The sequence below is a fragment of the Micrasema longulum genome, unplaced genomic scaffold, assembly GCF_059751315.1.
Source record: "Micrasema longulum isolate JH-2025_06_02 unplaced genomic scaffold, ASM5975131v1 h1tg001769l, whole genome shotgun sequence".
Lineage (NCBI taxonomy): Eukaryota > Metazoa > Arthropoda > Insecta > Trichoptera > Brachycentridae > Micrasema > Micrasema longulum.
Genome location: NW_028278944.1, coordinates 421,309 through 442,833, shown reverse-complemented (window position 1 = coordinate 442,833; position 21,525 = coordinate 421,309). Strand labels below are relative to the sequence as shown.

Below are 21,525 nucleotides of genomic sequence, written 5' to 3'. Positions count from 1 at the left end.
CACAGATAATGTGGCTAGATTCTGCCCGTATTATCTGGGCGTAAAATGTTGCTACAACAAAATGTAAATTTCGTTATTATGTTTTTTCCATCTGATTTACTGTCTTTGAGAAGTTTAAGAAGCCGACAACCGTAATCGCTCGGTAGATAAATACAGACGATTGTTAAGCATACTGTCTTGGCAATCACTGTCAAAAATCATACGAAAATTTTGTTCAAGCGAGCATTTTTTTGGTTGAATTGGGATTCGTTGAAGTTTATAAACCCTTCGAAGTGCGCATTTTTTATCACCGAAGCCTTTTTAAAATATAAAAGAGAAAGTGATTATTTTTAATTTTAATGAACTAAAGAGCGCAGACTAAATTATCGGAGTCATTTAGTGGTTGGATTCAATCATATGACGTCAAGATGACATGTCAGTAGAACCTATCGAGGTAAATAGAGATATAACAGAAGTTAAGTGCACCGTCTCGATATGTATAGATGAAGATAGCGTTTATAATTGCGGCAATGGGATAAGCAAAGCAATAGACTATGTTTAAACTGATTCACGAAGTTAGTTTTCCGCAAGAATGTATGAAGAAGAATGTTGACAATGAAATACACTGAAGATTTTTACGCTTATTATAATGATATGAGATACATACCGATTACTTGGACCAAATGACATAATGGATTTTTCCAAATTTTTGCTGCAGGGTCTAGCAGGCCTCGCATTTGACCAAACCGACTTCGTCACAGTTCATACACTTTAGTGCCACGAACTCTGCTGTGAAGTGGTTGCGGTGGACACTCTTCTTAGATCCGGAACAGACTTGGCAAGGGAGTAGCCTAAAGCCACCACACATCTGGCACGTGGTGCAGGCGTCAGCACTCTGAAATTAAAAAAGAAATGAAATAAAATTTATTGATGTATTAAAATAGACAGAAAACATTTTGAATGGGGTGAATATGGAAGTCTAGGCACTGACATGGCTTTTTATTCCCTGCCATTAGCAATACGACTAAAAGACAATGGTTCTCAAATGGAAATGTTTGGGTTAATCATAAAGACGCAAAAAAATATTTAAAAAAATAATAAAACAACAACAATTACCCTTACTTTAAAGCAGTCATTTCCATTTCATTTCTTGATCATTTTTCATGTAACAAAAATGATCAAGATACGCTGCGATTGGTTTGAAAATGCAGTGTTCTATGCACCAAAGGTGCGGGAAGAGAATGATGATGATGATGATGATGATAAAACTTAACACCCTTTTTTATTTTCTATTGTTACACTACAGTAAACCCAATCAACGTGAGTAGTTCAATGTAGCTTTAAAAACAAATTTATTGTAAACAATCATTGCGTCTACGCATGAACTCTCTAGAGTGAACTCTCTAGAGTGAATGCGAGAAAAAAATTAACGGCGCACTAAACACAGTAATTACTAATAAAAATATGCCAACCAAAGCTTAACTGGCAGTACACAATGGAGTTTTAGTCCCAACACTTATGTATGGAAGTGAAACGTAGAACTCGCAGAAGAAGGATAAAAGCCAAGTAAACGCGGTCGGAATGCCGATCTCTACGTACGAATGTGTGTGAAATCAATTTATGACTGGTTCACAAATTATAAAATTAGGCGAGAGTGTAAATCTGAGTCCAATATAATTAATAAGAAAACGTGGCATGATCAGATACACCAAAATCTTAAGTCTGATGATGTAAAAAGTAGACAGAACCGAATGGCATGTATTACGAGATGTATGAATGTGGAAGAGGCTAGAAATGTACGCTAAAATAGACGTGTGTGGTGGTCCATTTTCTCTGCCTACCCCTACAGAAAATAGCGTGATGGTGGTAGTAGTAGCAGGGGGTCTACCTAAAACAGCAAAAATCGGTACTTGGTCCACGGAACAAAAAATGTAGCTACAGAGTTCCACATCCCGCCTTACGTTTAAAAAAAATACAATTCAAACCGACGTGCGTCCATCTCAAAATGTTTTGCAAAACAAACAAACTAAAATATCGTCAGAATTACATCCGCGACCCGCCGCCGCGCCGGTCGAGTGTCAAAACTCCAATATAAATTTGTGTGGAGACAGGCGTGTAGAAATATTACCAAAAATTATATCAATTACAGTGAAAGTTTAATTACTTTAAAGTGGTTTGAAATCATTTAGAGTATTATTTAGCTTATTATATCTGAAATTGTAAAACATTTTTGAATAAAATGTTTGTTAAGGGCACACGAAGCGAGATAGAAAAAAAATCGTAAGTTTTACATAAGTAATATAAGATATTTTCAATACAAAATTTCGTGACTTCAAAAAAAAACTTTTTGAAACACTGTAAAATTAAACATTTGTCAGTGTGTAAAAGGTTTATGTTCCTTTAATTATGTTTATTTTATTATAATATCAAAATTTTCAATTGGTCAACTATATTGTGAAAATCCCTCTCCTCCACTTCTCTACTCTATTTCCTCATCCCTTAACCTTCTTACGAGCTTTTTTTTTTCTCATGTCTTGTATAATATATTACTTTTCTCTTTACTGTGTAACATGTTCTCTCGTTATATTTGTGAAAAACTTTAACTGGATGTATGTACAATTTTTTAAATTTGGTATTCTTATATAACTACGATTGTTTTTCCTTAATACATAAAAATGAAAAATAAGTTCTTGCATTTATTTTGATTTTAACACTTTTTTCAGTCATCGGATAACTTAGATCACTAACTATCCGTTTGGAATGAGAAATATCCCTTAAAAAAAAAAGATTTTTACAGTTATAAAAATCAATGAAATATTGTCCAGTAAAAAAAAAATGTTGCTAATAATAATTAGCAATGTAGCATAAAAAATACTTTTACATTTATAATTTTGTATTCCCGCAAAAACCATCATTCCATTGATTGGCCACGCCCTTAATACGTCACGATTCAAGTTTATTTGTTTCTTGCCATTGAATTTTGTTTAGAACAATATCACAAATCTTTGACGTCACAACAACCAAGGCCAAACACGTCGCGTTTTTCTACGAACGTATTTTTATTAAATTTATTTTTTACATTTATGTATGAAAACATTTCTCCACAATATCCATATTGATTTTAAATATCATCATCATCATTCCCTTTTCGCACCTAATGGTGCATACGGCACTGCATTGGTACACCAATCGCAGTGCATCTTGATCACTGTAGTTACATGAAGGTAAAGTGATCAGTCTTACGCTTCAGGTACCAGTCTAGGAATACAATTCATTATTCTAAATCCATTTCGTACATTTTTATCGGTATTCGTAGTATCTTTTATTTTTCTATTAACAGTTCAATTATCAGTAATATTGCTTCTGTTGGAATGATGCAAGGTTATGTTTTAAAATCTGACCCTTAAGGCAGATTTTTTTTTATGCCAGACTAAATGATTTTTTTTTTATGCAAGAACTAATAAAATCAAGATCAATTTTTGCACAAACCAACTTTTTATGAATACTCAATAATTATACACTTTCTAACCAATGAAAATGTTAAAATAATTTTAAGATAATTATCATTTCCCGATTCCAACATAAATATGTGTGAGAACATCCTAGCTGAATTTATTTTGAACTTCACAAGTAGGATTGAATAAAGCTTTTTTGGTCCATCTAATTCACTTTTATTTGTAAACTCAACTGCGTCACAACTTTAATGAGATCCAACGAAATATTTCGCTGAATTTCTGAACGATAATCACTCTCTTAACTTGAATACGACTTAAACATATAATCCGCTAAAAAACGCGAATGAGATTTGCCTTATTAAAAAAGCTCCGAAGAGCGCTTGTGATAAACTAGTTAAATACAGTTTATGAAAATTGAAAAACTTTTATTTCTCCTTGATAACTCAAGTGACTTTTATCAAACGTACTGGAATTACTGTGACTTATTGTGGAAAACGCGTTTAAAAAAAATTGTAAACATTGTACAAAGCAGACTTAATTTTTGAAAGAATGTGTATGTTAAACTAGGCGGTGTGGAGAATCTTAAACAGGGTGTAAAGTGGTTACTTAAGCCAGTCATAAGCTCTTTTTAAATATTTAGACTTTCATATTCTTTCTCTAAAACAAAAATGAATGTTGTGTTTACTGAAAGATAGTGAAAATAGATATTGAATTTATGCGTTAATATTTATTTATTTATTTAATATATACGGCCTAAGCCAATTGAACGTAGTTATGCAGAAAGCAGTCAGTCTACTATTTTGAAAAAATGCGATATTGGTGTTATCGGGTGCAGTAAGGTTGATTCTATGTTCTGTTAAAAACAGCCAGGCCGCTTTCATACAAAAAACTGTTATAATTACCTTCTGAAAATAGTGTTGATCTCAAAAACGGCATATCTCAATTTGCAGAAAACACCCACAGCTCTAGAAAAATTTTACGGTACTTTAAAACTACTACTAAAACTCAAATACGTAATTACCCACTTGTTTGAAATATTAAAATAACCAATGTTTTAATTGTTTATCATTTGTCAAAGTCAAAAACATATCAACTGTTGTGTCGATTTGATTATTCACTGTTTTAACAAAAGTGCTATTATCTCAGTTTCACTTTTCTACGGCTGGCTGCTTTCTGCATAACTACGTTCAATTACAACAGTTACATAAAGAAACATAAATGTAAGAAACTGAACAAAAAGAACAGCAAAACAATAATGGTATACAATATATTCATAAAACGAAAGACATCAAACTTCGAGCTAAACCATGCCAATCCAACTTCATCCCACACTGTTAAGTCGCGAAGAGATCTACAAAAAGCCAAATGATCTATCCTAAAGAATTCCAAGTCGTGTGATGAATTGACTTATCTACTCATTCTGGACATTGCATAAAAACAAAAGTTGCTCTTAGAATATTAAATAAATAGCAGATTTTGACTTCTGGTGACATGGTTGGGAGCATACATTTTTTATTGCAACAGAGATGAGACATCACTTATAGCATTAAGTATTTTGAAAATGCATTTAAGGTCCATACACAATAAATGTAAACAATTAATTAATTTTTTTGCACCACAACAGGCCAGGAGGCCCAATAACAGTGGTGAATAACATCACAGAAACCCAGGCTTGAGAAAAATCACATTTTAATTTTTTGTGTTCTCACAGGGAATCAAACCCGGAACCTTCCGTGTGTTAGTCAAGCGTCTTGACCGCTACACCACGGAGGCCGCCGTTGGACCCTGTGCATTGTAATAAAACAAAAAATGTTTTTCATAGAATAGAATCCTCTCTTAAAGTACACCGCCAACAGATGTTTCAATAATTTGTCGCGCTTTGTTCCATTGAAATATTGCGTATTGTGACTTTTTCACCTTTTTTTTAAATGTAGTTACACAAAAGATAATATTTAGTTTTATATAAATTACCCTTACACTGTATAATATTCACCAGTCTAAAAATGCCCATTAGAGGGTGAAAGCGCTAAATCATCAAATAAATAAGTGGAAGTGTACCAAGTATTTTAAAATTGATAACTTATATATAAATTAAAATTATTACATCGTTACAATGAAATTCCATCAAGAATTGTCAAAAAGTAATTTAATTAATAAAAAATTTAAAAAATGTTGCCAAAAAGATGAAAAACATTTTTGAGAAGAGAATATACTTATCAGTTCATGGTTTACCTCTTCGTTCTAATTCTCAAGGCACTCCCTTAATACCCATTCACAATTCCTCTTTCTTCTCTAACTCATATAGTGTCCATGCGGCTCGACTGTGGAATCATCTCCCATCCACCATCAAAGATGTTACTACATTATCTCTGTTTAAATCACGTCTGAAGAAACATCTCCTTTCTCTTACTTAATCTCTCCTCCTTTCCTTTTTCCTCTTTCCTCTTTTTTTCCCTTTTCCCATTGAGTAATAGTTTTGATTTAAGGTAATTTATAAACGAATACGTTTATTTCTATTTTTATATATCTTTAGATCTTTGATCTTTTTTTCTATTGAATATGTTCTGTAACTTGAATTACATAAATAAAACTTTTATTTTATTGGTTGGTTGAAAGAAATTGCCATTTGGCAATAAGCCCGCCAATGTACAAATAATATTATGTAAAAAAAGTTAAATAAATAAATAAATTAAAATATGGAAGTCTATGCATTGACAAGGCTCATGACCTGTCATCGGCTGGATAAAGTGGCCACTTTACGCACTGTGTAAGATTCACTATTTTGCCCACGTTTAAACATCCACTTTTATTAACTTTTCCATCTGTTGATTTTTATGAAGTAAATTAGTTGGTATTTTTATCATGTGGGCACTATTCATGCAGCTGAACAAATTAACCTACTAGGCAACGTCTGAAAACTTTTTTACACTTTTTATACTTCTTTTTATACCAGTTAGTTTAATCAACAATATTTTGATTATTTCGTAATGTTTAATCCAGCCTGTCTACAAACATTGGGACATATTCAAAACATTGTTGATAATATTCCGTCACTGGAGCGTCCCTTGCGGGAACATATATAAACCAATTTATTTATTGATCTGGAGTTTATTTTGTAGAACTCCATATTTATACTTCAATTGAACATGGCTCATATAGCCACCCAGGTAATTTTATTTTTAAAATTAAAATAAAGTGTTCAGTAGATTCAAATCAGTGTTTGCTTTAAATATTAAAACCTTTTTATCTATTTGACCAGATGCATCTCCATTTTTCATTTCTTAATGGCAATTTTATAAAAAGAGCACTTACTTATTGTCTTAATGGAGAATGGAAGTAGGTTGTACATTTTAAACGAGAATCTTATTTTTATTTTTATTTTATTTTTTAGAAGAATATGTATAAATATTTTCTTATACCTCGGGAAGAGTTTAAGTAACTACTCAAAAAATAATATGCATTCTGTATATATTTGCGTGTTAAAATAATTGAAAAATATATATCTGCTTTAATTCAAAACGGCCACCAACCGAAAATCCCGAAATTTCGTTTTATTGCAAAAATGAGATTTAAATCGTTTTTTTTTCTATAAAAAAAATACTTCCACGGATTTGGCATTACAAACCACATAAAACGCACTAAAATATGTTGCGTTTTGGTGGCTAACATCAGAACTTTCTTTGTAATAGCACAAAACTTTAAATTTAGATGGATACAGCTTAAAAAACGCATTATACGATATTTTTTTTTATTTTATAAATTTATTGCATATTTATAAGAATACATATTTAATACAAGAGAATTTATATAAAGCTATTGAATTAGAGAATTAATACGGAGCGTCCTTTGGTTAGGTTAATCTCCATCTAACATGGGTCAGCCTGTACTAAGATGGAGATGTGATATCTTTTAAAGCATAAGTGGTTGTTTACTTATATAAGAATAAAAAAAACCTCAAAATAATTCATCGTAAATGCATAGCTAACTAAACAAAGGGATTTAATGATCATAATTACATAAATATAAAGTATATATATAAATATGTGCTAAGAATACATAATATCACGTAAAAATAAATATTAAAATACATTATAAAAACAAACATAAAGTAATGTTATACAGATGTATTTAAAACATGAATATAAAGAGTAAGGTTATAAAAAAAAAAAACCGTGTTAAAAACTTTTATTGGCTCCACTGAAAAAAGTCAAATTTTTACAATTACAATTTAAGCAGCGATATATTAAAAAATGTATTTTTACACATAAAGTCCCTAGACTGGAACCTAAGTGTAAGACTTATCACTGATCACACTTACTTTAATTTCAAAAATGATCAAGACACGCTGTGGTTGATGTATCTTTTTTCCATATGTGCAAATTAATCATTGATACTAGCTGATGGTGGTAGTGTCTGAAGTCAAGGGGTCTAAAGTTTAACCCCACTCTACTACAATTTGTTCCATTTTCAAAAACAGTGATTTTTCTGGCAAAAAAAAATATATGAAGAATCATATGTTTTAGCGAATCATGAGATTGCAAAATATTTGTTTTTTCTTTTTGAAAAATGCTAATCATGATTTTCAAGAACGTATGAGAAGGTTTTTATCTTATTTCAAAATGTTTCTTAATCTTCAAGAAAAAAGGTCAACCTTTAAATTTTAATCGATTTCCGAAATCGATGTTCTGTTTGCGTATGTACATCACTAGTTAGAAATAAGCTTCACTTCAAAAGTATTATCTGAAATCTTTCCGCTCTCAAATTGTGTAGTAATGGAAAGTTCCACAGGTTTAACATTCGTTTTTTCTTCAAAGAAATTGTTTTTCATAGAGAAATTAAAATTATTCAGAGCTTCGTATTTCCTAGAGCCATTATAAAGCTAATCCGGGAAAAAAGAGGACGTTGTTAAGGATTTAATGCTCTTTTAACCGGTTTACAGGGCTGTGACAAATGACACCCAAATTTAATAAAGGTTTGTATTAACATTTTTCGTTATTTAAAAAGAAATACAGATCTTCGTTTTAAACTTATTTTACATGAAAAATTATGAATATAAAAATAAAGAATCAAACTACGTTGCACATAGTATGGCTTGTTGAGTTAAGAAATTGGTTGGAAAAAAATTTGGACCCTGATACGGAATAAATTTCTTGCAATGAAATTAAATTAATAATTATAATTGCTTACACATTTAAGTTTGTAAGTGAAAATTCTTGATGGAAGTTCATTGCAATAAATAAAAGACGAGCGATACTTTAATCCACAAATTTGAAATATCCAATAAGATACCATCTCGAAGATGTCCCGAAAGCGACGAAACTGGTCACTGGATATTCCAAATTTGTAGATTAAAGTATCACTCGTCTTTTATTCATATAATAAATAATTGTTTACGATTCCTGACGTCCTGGGTTCGATTTTCGACAAGGTGAAAGTAAAAATTTGCTTTTAAAGGTGGTTTTACACTGCAATATTGTATTATTCATGGACTAGCATATAAAGCATAAGACTGAACACCTTATGATACAAAATACACTGCATTTGGTGTATAATGAATACGTTTTTTTTTCAGTACTCTTTTGCGCCCACTTGACACAAAAATGGTAAGGGCTTTATAAAGTAACGTAAAAAAAAGAAAAATTACTTTGGAATACTCAACTAGGATACGAAATGCTCTGGAAAAAAGTACCTGGTTAGCACCATGCGAAGAACTGCTAAGGGTACTCGCAAAGTTTTGCTGTTGACCTAATAAAGCTCAGCCAAATCAAATGAGGGTATCACTGGAGTCCACCCAGGGCACTGCAGGTTGAACCAACACCTTACTAGATGAATCTTTTCGACACTTTTAGATGTAGGTTCTGCAGTGAAGATGAGGAAACACCTGAACACGTTACATGTGAATGTGATGCTTTACATCATAAAAGGAGCCTCATCCTCGGGGGACCACTGATTAAACCTGAGGATGTTAAAACACTAGCTTCCTAACGAATATCCCGATACTTAACGAATGGGGCTTGGAGGGGAGATTTAGCAAAATGTAAACTCTCGCCTTTCACACAGTATGCCTGCATTTGGAGGGCGAAAACTATTCACAGGGACCCATGACAAGAGATCTTCACAGGTCGCAGTGACGTCAAGAGCTTGCGTAGCACTGACTTCCACCACTGAGAATAATAATAAAAAATACTTAATCAGTAATGCTCGGTAAGTTACAGAAATTGAGAACCCGAATTTTTAAGGTCAACCGCACTACGGCCGTGAAGCACTTCAGCGGCGCTGCGCTTCAATTCACTTACTTAACGCACTACAGCTGCAATGGTGAGGAATTACGCACTTTTTAAAATTTATTTATGCTTTTTTTCAGTTAGTTCATAACATCATAAGAACTAATATAAACTTTTAATAACATTACAATTTTTGTTACGAAAACTCTCTAGAACATATTTTGCATATGCGTGTGTGAATGAATGAAACAGAGGGTGCGTATGTGTGGGTGCGTAAGTATAAAAATATTTTGCACCCGCATAAATAAAGGTTTTAGCTCTTTAACTTAACAAACATCGAAAGAAAGAATTGAAGGAATAAAGATGTTCAAATATGGGCAGAATGGTGAATGTTACTCAGTGTGTAAAGTGGCTACTTAAACCAGCCATTGACAGGTCATAAGCCCTGTAGATACCTAAACTTCTATATTACCTTCTTTTAAATGTTCTTCATCTTTGTTGTACTATGACAATTATGTACGTTATTTATTTGTTAACATAAATGTAACTTTAAAAAAAAAAACTCAACTAATGACTTTTATAAAAATAAGGTTGATAAACTACAGAATGACATCATAACCAAAAAAATATTTTTTTGAGGTTGCTATCTTTGCTTCCAATGCCCTCAAATGGTTTTATCTAAAATAGTGAGAATTAAATTTTGTGTTGCCTCGACGCGTCGCGCAGTCATGTGCGGTTTGACCTTTAGTGTAAAATAATGATCATTATTTTTTGAGAATAAAGTTTTAAAAGGTTTAAAAATTAAAATTTTGACAACCCTTTCTGGGATATTATGTGTGCAGATGCTGAATTTCATTTTACAGACAACTATTAGAAAATAAAACCAAGATTGTACATTACACTCACACCCTATCCAGGTATTTACCGGATCATTCAACCGGAGCATTTCCACTGGTGCACGTGTAGTAATGCATTTCAAACGTGTACAAAATAACATCTTAGAAAAGCGACTTAAGATGCAAGCATTAAGTTTAACAAACCACAACAGATGCCATTATTTAGTACCGCCATTCCCTAGAAAATAAGATAAGAGAAATCTTTTGAACAGACTCAGACAAACAAAATAAATCTTATTATTTACTGAGTTGGCGTTTATTTCCTATTAATTCATATTATCTTAATATTTCAATCAACCGCTGATTTGAGTCTTTTATTGTGTTTGTTTATTTTTTTTTAAAACAAAAATCAGACAATGAGGAAGATTAGTGTATTTATATATTTTTTTCTTTTGTTAAAAAACTATTAAACTTTTTTTAAATTAAAAAAAAAAAAAAATTAAAAAAGAAATATTTGCGTTTTTACGATTTACCCAAATATTAAATTTTGACGGCCATTTTCAACGAGTTGTAAATAACTCACCATAATAAAATGGGAATCAAGTTTGGGTAGAGTGGGATTGGAACCACGAACTTTTGGTCCGTGAGTCCGAGATACTAGCCACAGGACTACAACCCGATTCCTTAGCCAAACAAATTTTTTTTTACTCATCATATTATCAGCGCTAAATTTTTTTAAAGTTTTGTATTTCTGAAATAACTCGTGTGACGTCAGAGGTTGTTCTCTGTTAGTTCTTCTTATTGGTTCATTTCGGTTAGCCAACCGGATATCCTTCCCTACTCTCGCATCATTAGTTGGTTCATATGAACCAGAGACGTCAATCAAAGTAGTGCGTTTTAATTAAAATATTATTTGTTTTCGTACATTTTCAAGAAACTTTGCTGTACAATTTGATTTTTGTATTCAATTTCCCGTAGGCCTGAAGTTCTTCATTGTTTCGCCTTGTTTTGACATTTTCAAACGAATGTAAATATTAAGTATAATGTTTACTGAAGGTATGCAGTTAAAGAAGTGCAGGTGTTTAAATAATAATTGAATGCTTCATGCATGGCATGTACGTAAAATATAATTATGGGGGAAAAAAACATTAGTTAAGCGTAATGCAAGGTGGTAATTATGTACAGTTATTATATATATAAAACACTGTCTTTGTGATTTCATACATTTTTTGACGAAGAACAATTTTTTATTAAAAATTTACCTTAAATGCGCAAATGATATTTGGCATAATACACTATGATTTTGCCAAAGACACATTCTTACTGTAACAACTAATATTAACAGCGTGACCATAATTTCTAGAGAACCTATTTAAAATCTAATTTTCTTTTTGGAATCTCGTATGCTATTAAAAATTGTTGTACTAAAATACATGTGCGATCTTTGGACATTAATATAGCAAATTATTAACACGCTGCTTTTGATGGTCCAATGTAGTGAAATATACACTACCGAGTTTGGATAGTACGATGACAACTCTGAAATTGGCGTCACGGGTTCGATTACCGCCAGTTGCAAGAAAACATCGAAGAAAGGTGTTTTTTTCTCGATTGGTCTAGTATGGTAAGGCATTTTTTTATTTATTTAAAAAAAAATAAATTTTTTTATATTTACAAAATAGTCTTAAATTAAAGTCCCGTGAGTTGCATACATACAACTCGTCAGCAGATTCTTATAAATTACATCGATTATTTACACTTAACCTAATGTCTTACTATGTCATCTCTGTTCATCCTGCAGAAGCTTATCTGGTTATACCTTTAATGAAAAAAAATTAAACGAGAAAATTAAAATTCCGTTTTTTTTGTGCTCTCTAATATTTCATTACAATCTTCTGTTTACTGATAACAGTTGAAAGGACATTATTAAAACGCTAAAAGAGAAGTAATTAGAAATTCTGCAGATACTCCGTCTTTTCTCAAAGAAATGCAACTTTCTTCCTACCGTCCCACTTGTGGAGTAAACTGGGGCAACTTGACTCACGGACAACTTTGACCAGTTGCAAGTTAAACTGCGAGAACTGCTGGCGGTACACTACAGTAGATCTGTTTCCGGCAACACTGACCTTGATAGCGTAACCTGGTTACATCATTTTATAGGCTGCCCTTATTTTCACTTTGTCAATCTTCCGATCGATGCCGCGACTTCAACGGAAGTTGTCTGCGATAGAATTACGATGTGTTTAGAATGGACTTGGGAGAAAGCGATGAATCTCAATAAATTGTAATTGGCAATATTTTATGGGTTCAAATCTTAACAGGCAAGTACCAGAGGCGAACCGTGTAAAGAAGCGATTATGCGCAGCTTGCCATTATATTTAAATAACCATAATAATGTTTTATTGTCACTTTATTTACAGAAAAACAAATAAATAATTAACGTTTATTTTAAATCATTTCCACTGTTTGTATTTTTATCCTAATGTAAATATAAATTTTAACAGCGCCTGCGGTGAGCCAAGAAACTAGCCGATCATTCCAGTTTATTTTTTCATACAATAAAGTATACTATATTTTGAATGTATTACCCCCGTTCGGGTTTTTTCTTCTAGATTAAACTTGCAGAATACACAAATTATTTAAAGATTCTTAATTTGGAAAACAGTATTTCAAACATGATTTTTTAAGGACTATTTTTATTTTAGATAGTACTTTTGACATGAGACCGTAATTACTTTCATGCGTCATATTGCAGGACGTATAGCGCTCCACGCGGCCGTTTTTAGCACTATTAATTACTAGAACAATTCGGCCAGTTGACATTTCAATTGAATACCTAATATCGACTGAATTCATAGAGGTATTTTTTATTTACTTTTTAATGAATTATAAATTAAAGTAATGGATAATATATCTTTACAATATAATATATTACGAAGTTACATCGTTTGAGTTGATTTCATGGATGAGAGCTGTTGTATCACACTGAACCACAGAAAAATATTAATTTAAAGTAAATATTACTTACATTATATAATGTACATCCTATGTAGGTACAAATGCATGATATTTTTTATAGCTTACCTGTAAATAAAATCATCATTCGCCACTGACAAGTACTAGATTTTACCTTGTAAAGAGTTTTCTTTATTTTATATCTATGTAGGTATTATAAAACAGCGAATATTTTTGAAAACAAATTATAGATGTCTAGGTATTTACAGGGTTTACTTGTTGGTGACAAAGACAGTTACCATTCTGCCCTTGTTTGAATTTCTATATTTATTCGGTTCGTAAATTTGTTTATTTTTGTAAAGTGAAGAAGCTAAAAATTTCATTGAATCCAAATTATTAACAAAAATACACTGGCAGAATACGTTGAGATAATATTTAAATTGCTACGTTTTATATGTAATTGGAATATAGTATGAATTGTTGTTTTTTTTTTAAGTAAGCGATCAAAATTGAATCTTTAACTCTTTCGTCTTGTACAATAATACAAGAAAAATCATTTCCTACATGATTTATTTAACAAAACATTTTAATCATTTTTTCGAAATCCACATTATTTAATTTTTTACTTGAAATTAAGAGTCATTTTTACAAAAATCACCAAATTCGTATTTACATAATTATATAAGGTATTTATTTTGTGTAAAATCTAATTTCCGGTTTGAGGAAATGACTGTTCTCTTGTCAAATATAAAAACAAAAATTTCGTGACAACTTTTATTTAATATTTGGAGGACGTAACTGGATAATGTACGGTCCATTAAAATATTAAATAACATTTTCTTAATGTGTGCGTAACAATTAGTTTTTATTTAAATCAGTCAAATGCGTGTGTTTGCATAAGTAAGAGTATGTTTACTTGGTAAATCGACAGGTACAAACACTTTAACATAACACACTATAAATGCATTAAAAGCACATAATTTAAACTAACTAGGTATGTTATCATATTTTGTCTTCCTCGTCGTCTATAATAGTCATCGCGTTTGGTTACCATTAAAATGTTTCGGTTTGAATTTTTGGCATGGCTAACATGAAATATTTATTTAATATTTTTTTTTTATACTTGAATATTTCAAAGTCCTAAGACTGGCATCTGAAGCTTCTTCTTCATCTTCTTCAGCCTTCTGTCCTTTTTTGCGGGATATAGGCCTCTTCCATATCCTTTCATTTTTCTCGGTCGGTTGCTACATGCAGTAAATTTTTACCTCCTATGTCGTTGGACTATTTTTTTATAAGCCTTCCGACGTCTCACTTATTCTCTTAAGGTGTCCATCTTAAAATTTGAGGGGTCCATCTTATGGGTTCTTCTCTGGCAACATATTCTGCCCATTGCCACTTTAGCCCTTCTACGCGATTTATGTTATCCTTTTAACTGGTCTTTTTCCTAATTTCTGCATTTTTTATTTTGTATCTTAAGCTTATAGAGAGCATGAATCTTTCGATTTAAAAAAAAGCTTAAGACTGATCATATAACATCCATAAAAGAAAAATTTTATAAGATACGTTTCGGTTAAAATATAAATACAATGCACTATTAGGTGCAGATAGAAGAAGTGAAGAGTTCAATTTAGATTATTTTCCTCAATCCAATGAAATACAAATAATGCGCTTCTCAATTACCTTCTTTTAGCAAAAATATGCTAAAGCTACCAGATTACAGAGAACTTCTTCGGGCAGCTTTTGTTGTTCGGCAACAAGCAATTTTTTTCTTGTATGGGCACCGCCGATGAGACTTAAGTCCTCATATGCAGTGTGCGATATTTCGTGAGCGAGTTGTAAGTGATTACCAGTAGCAATAAGTCCGTCATTTAGTCATATAAAACCTGTATATGCTATTTTAATGTATTCTAAATTAGAGTATGTAAAGAAAATACTTATATTTTAAAGAAAGAAGAGTCTTTCCGAAACCTAATTATTTGACATTGAAAGTCATAAAATAAGTTTCAAATATTCATATTTATTAAACGTATGCCAGATGCCATCTCATATACATTTCTAAAAAACTTTACGAGTTTTTTACTGTACTTTTTTCTTATCTCATGTATTATTTCTTTCATAATTTTTACCAAAGTTAAATAAAAATTAATTTAATTTCATAATTAACTGAAAATAAAAATGATCACTACTTTTTTAAGCTGCTATTTTTAATTTATTTATTAAAAAATCTCATTATAAATTTATGTGCGTTAGTTCGGATGTAATGTAATAGACATCTTTATCACAATTACACTACACGTAAACGAGATCAATACAAAAAAGACGCCATATTGAAGACGGAGTACATTTGTCTCATTCATTCCTTAGATGTTTAACTGTGGAACGAAATAGATACAAATGTAATTTTAAATTGGTTCAACTTGAACCATATTAAGTGGTTCAGATTACACTAATTGGAAATTAATTCATGTGTAATTTTTACACGTTACGCATTTGGGTTAAATTATCCAATAGTGTACTGAACTTTGTTAAACGTACTTCAGAAAACTTTATTTTCTTAAAATATGCTTTAGCAAAATTAGAACAAGTCTGGTTATTTTTTTTACAAGATTTCTATGTACTCAAAAAATTGTTTAAACTATCTAGGGTCTATTCAAAATCACCTCTCCCCGTAGAGAGTGGTTAATTTGTGGATTTTTATTATTTGCATGCAACTACACTTTGCATCATATATGGCACTGACGATTAAATGTAAAATAAATAGAAATACGTGAAACCAAACATGTTGATTTACATAAAATAAATTGAATGAAACAACTTTGTTTTTAACCACTAATTCGTTAATTTTTTTCGTCGACCGGTTTTAAAGCAAACAAGCTTCTTCGTCAAGGTTTACGTAACTAATGAATTTTTTATCGTGTTTACAAAATACTACACGTGGAGCCAATAAATCAAATCTCTTTTTTCCAAAAGGGTGGTAATTTATGATTAATATTTTAGGTAGACAGGAGTAGACTAAAATAAATGTTGTTCATTTGGTAATTAATTATTTTTTTCTTATTACAAATCGCTTAGGTATTTTATTTCAAAGATTTCTAAGTTGCCTAGTTTTAATAATTTATTTTCAACATGAAGTACTTTTAATCTGTCTTTACTAAAATTATGATGATTTTCATAAGGAACATTATTACCCTCAATACTTAATTAGGTTGAATTGACCAAACCACATTCGTTTGTCAAAGTTTTATACATCATTTTAGGTTAACTAAACAATGTAACAATATATCTAAAAAGTTTAGTCACGTGAAAAAATTAAAAATCTTTTAATTAATTACTCTTTAGGCGGTACAGAAGATTCAGAATAGCACTCTTGGTTCATAACGAAGTGTCTTCTAGATCGTCGTTGCAGGGGTTGCAAATTATTTTTTTATCTAATATAACAAAACATAATATGTAAACCCTTTTATTAATCTGAAAAATTGGGTCAGTGTGAACTAATTCCCTCTAAATTGCAAAACTGTTGGTTCCAAGTGTGCCAATGAGGAATGCGGTGGGATAGACCCACAGATGAGATACCTCAGAGATTTTTTTCTGAACCCTCTCCAACATAAAGTAATATCTCGCGTCGTGAAGATTCCATATCACCGAGGCGCTCTCAAGTCTGGTCGGAACCAACGAGATAATCAGGATTCTGAGTGTACGGGAATCACTAAAAACTATGCTAGTTCGGAGAATAAAACCCAATTTCTTCAGTGCAAAATTGTTTATCATCAGTGTTCTCTCGATGTGAGTATGAAAAGTCAATCTGCTTCATAGATGACCCTAAGATTCTTAATTGTCGAAACACGCATGAGCTGGCGGTCATCAATTGTTTATCTGTAAAATACAGTACGAAATACGTTTTACTGATAGCACTCCGGTCAAGGATATTGTTTATATTTGACTGTAGGCACAAGTAGCGACGATCTGCAAATTTCCACCCAAAAAGAAAGCGCTCCCCTGCTATTGGTGGCGTCTGTTTACTCCCAACTGATGAAAAGTCTCAATCAAATATTAAAAAAAATGTCTTTAAATGCTCTTCTTGATGCTTGGCAATCGCGATGTTAATCTTCCCCTGCAGGGAGGGTTACCTTCCTTTTTTTTCTTCAATCTGGCATCGCTTAAAAGCTTCTCAGGTTATCCCCAATCACTGGACTACGCAGATTTATGTAATGGTAATTTAATGGTAAATATAATAAAAACATATTTGTTTTCAATATTATTGACTCCCCTTTGTGCTGTTGCGGATATCCTGATCAATTTTCAGAACACATTCTGTGGTTTTGTCCCTTTCTCTCTCTCTATAATTACCGAATAAAACTTCTCGCTACTATCGTGCCCTGTTATAGGTCTTGTCGGACATACAGATCTGGTGGCTTTCAAAAAGAATTTCAAGGATTTTAAAAAGCTTTGTAATCTTTTCGGCGAATTGATAATAAACAATCAATTTAATTGCAGTCAGTGAAAAATTCACTTCCCTCTTTTCTTAATCCAATGAAGTGCATACTATGTACTTCAGGATTTCCTTCTTTCTAGGCTACCAGATTACAGAGAGCTCCATCGAGCACCTTTTCTAGTTCCACAACGAGCAAATTTTCCGTGTATGTGGGCACCGCCGAGGAGACTTATGTCTTTAGATGCGGTGTGCGGTATGTGGTAGGCAAGCTGTAGGTGCAAACAGTCGACATAGTTTTCTATCTTAATGAATGATTTCAAATCATTGGCAAATAAAAGAAATCGCGAGAAGTTGATAACCTTTGCAATACCATTTATGAAGATGGTTAAGAGGAGTGGATCAAGGTTTGACCCTTTTTGTACTCCGGAATAAACTGAGAATGGTAACATTGTAAAAAAAATAAAGAGATAAATAAAACAAAGAACCTTTTGATGACGGACTTTTTTTCAGATGATTCTTTATTGATAAAAAAAAATACGCAATATTAAAAACTTTTAACCAAGAAAATCACTTAATACATATTGCTGCCGCAATGACGTTATGGTGTCACTATACGGTGAAGGTTGGATATTGTTATGTTGGTCAGCAGCCAATTTAGAGCTACAGCTTAAGTTTTGGCACTTTTTTTTGCACGTTTGATAGGCTTGAACACAACAGTATCCAAAAATACAGTTGCAAATTGCTGATATTCTACTAACACACATTTAACCATTTTTTGTTTATCATCATGTATATTTTTTATAGTTAAACGATCGATTGTGTTTTAAATGTGAATTTAGTATTATTGTAGTAAGTAGCAAAGATTGAATTTTGACCAAACAAAACTTGAAATTTTTTAAAAGAGTTATCACTAAAGCCCTAACAGATCACTGCAGAATAAATTAACCTTGCTTAAATGAACCTTTTAGATCTAAATTCTGCAGAGCAGACGAAACACACATCATGTAAACGTGATGTTTTATATCACACAAGAAGCTGCATTTTCAGGAAACCACTGGTTAAACATAAGGGTGTAATCTAATACCTTGAAACTTTAAGCCAGCGGTTTTCAATTTTTGTGAGCCATGGACCCTTATTGATCAACCTTTTTTGGCGGAACCCTATTTCGACAATAAGCAAGCAAATTGACAGAAATCTTATTTTAAGCAAGTAATTCAAATGGATCAAGTCAATGAAGGAATCGTGTGTTAGAAATACCACATTATAAATCGAGGCTCGCACAGAGACATGCATATTTTATAGGCCCAAAAATGTTTAATTCTTTTTTTACTGATAATATTTCATCGATTACAAACTTTCAAAATTTTCCTTCTTTTAAAAATCATGCACTATCCTGGATTCAAACTAAAGATACGAACTCTTTTTTTCTATGATTTATTTTGTTTCCCTTTTATAATTAGGAATATTTTTGTGTTTTTTAAAATAATTTTTATTTCCTTTTTTAATTACTATAAAAAAATATACCATAATATCTTTTACATAATACATTATTTTTTCTTTCTTATATTACACAAAAATATTATAACTGTCCATTATTTATTAAAGGAGAAAAAATTAATGAACATTTTCTTGTATACCCACGAATAGACCATGCCTTTGTGGGATTTTTTTTTACTATTTTTACTGTTAATATGTATTTCATTATTATGTAATTGTGCTTTATTTTTTTAATACTCTGTTTTATCATTTATGTTTATTGTAAAAAGAGAAAGAAAAAAAAAGACCCATGACATCTTACTGTTTTTTTTTTTTTTTTTAAAAAAGAAATATTTGCGTTTTTATGATTTACCCAAATATTTAATTTTGAGGGCCATTTTCAACGAGTTGTAAATAACTCACTATTAGAAAATGGAATCAAGTTGGGGTATAGTGGGATTCGAACCACAGACCTTTGGTCCGTGAGTCCGAGACACTAGCCACAGGACCACAACCCGATATAGATCGGTTTGCATGTTGTAATGTTTGGCGTTAAATAAATGGACTGTATTTTTAATTTAAAAGATTTATGCACGTATTTGATGTGATGAATGTATTTTTTCCACGGTTAAATGTCCGACAATTGGATACGAAGCTCGGAAATGGCATCAACTCTAGTTTTGAACTTGTTTGTAATGTAGGCGTAAGCTAAAAGCCTGTCTCACATCGCTAAGTCGATACAAACGGAAGCAGAACAATCATAGCCTTTTTTAACGATGGCATAATAAAGCATATTTTAGCTTTTAAATAGCATTACTGACTGCCCCAATTTACTAAGTTTAATTAATTTCCATGTACCTTTTTAACGTACCCGTCACACCAAATTATTTAACTGCACCGATGTTAACACTAATGCAGCAAAATATTCGTGCATTTAAAGAATATGCAACCTATACAAAAATATTATTGGAGCCAATGCAAGTGATATCTTCAACTTGATTAATAATAAATTCAAAAAGGAAATCAGCGACATCATGCAGGCATTGTCACCGTGGGTAAGTAGCGATGAGTAAATATGGTATAATTTTTTTATTTTATTTTTAATTTTCAACGGTAAATATGTACTAACATTTTATTTATGGTTTTCCAATTTTTTTTCTTGTATACTTTAACTTTATTTATGACACATTACGTATATTGAAAATTATACGTTTGAGAACATTTTTAGTCTTCTTTTAAGTATCCATTATATTAAAATCGTATTATTGTGTATGACTGTAGATTTCAATAAATAAAAAAAGTCCAATTCAAAAGTTATTCAAGTTTAAATCAGCTGTTTTGAGTTTTTGTTTTAGATAGGATGAATTCTTAATATCATTTTTCAAAAGTGAAGCTATTTACCGATAAAAACGTTGAAGTCGTGGAGTTAACTGTCTGTTTTCCACGACAATACGCCCCAACTCTCAGAGCTCCTGTGACCTTTTCACAGAACCCCAGGGTTCCGCGAAACACTTTTTAGGAACCGCTGCTTTAAGCAACTGGGCATAAAGCTATGAGAACTGCCCTTAACTCAGTAGCCTGGCTCTTTGAAAACCTAATCTTGGAGGCAAGAATAAACTACCGGGGACCAGTCACAAAAGATCAACTCAGGTCACAGTGATAATCTATCTACTATCTGTTATAATTTTAAATTGATATCAATTGGAAACGAGGAACTATAATCCCAACCGTCCTTGCGCTCTGTGGCTGCAAAATGTGCTAGGATATTTATTTACTGTACAGCGTCCTTGAGATGATTTTCACAAAAACGGCGCAACATAAATTATCCAATTATATATAAAGAGCTTATTTTGCCCAGAACTTAATATTATAAATAAAATTATAAATAATTACAAATAAAAAAATGAGAGTACTCTTTTTTTGCAAACCCGGCAAAATTTAAAATCTAAAAAAAGTGAGATATTAATTGAAACTTATTCAGTATACATTTTTTTACAATAATCATAACATTGTCAGTTAAAAATACGGTTTTATTTGTAAGAACTTGACTTTTAAGAAATCGGGTTTGTTGCAAACACGGCAACGTCCACTTGACTATTGTAAAGTTGGAATGTATAAAATTAAATTTATTATATCACTACTGTTTCTTGACATAATCACGATTATTT

The 21,525-nt window shown here is 31.5% G+C and overlaps 1 protein-coding gene across 1 annotated transcript in view; it reads right to left on the bottom strand.

Annotated features, from left to right (window-relative positions):
- Positions 1-685: 685 nt before the first annotated feature.
- The window catches only part of LOC148274053 (glutaredoxin domain-containing cysteine-rich protein CG31559-like), a 239,372-nt gene continuing 218,532 nt past the window's right edge, over positions 686-21,525 (bottom strand). Inside the window, exon 5 of the mRNA XM_088237703.1 lies at positions 686-874. Within this exon, the coding sequence (XP_088093829.1) occupies positions 701-874 (174 nt within the window). The 3' untranslated portion in view covers positions 686-700. The remainder of the gene's footprint in view (positions 875-21,525) is intronic.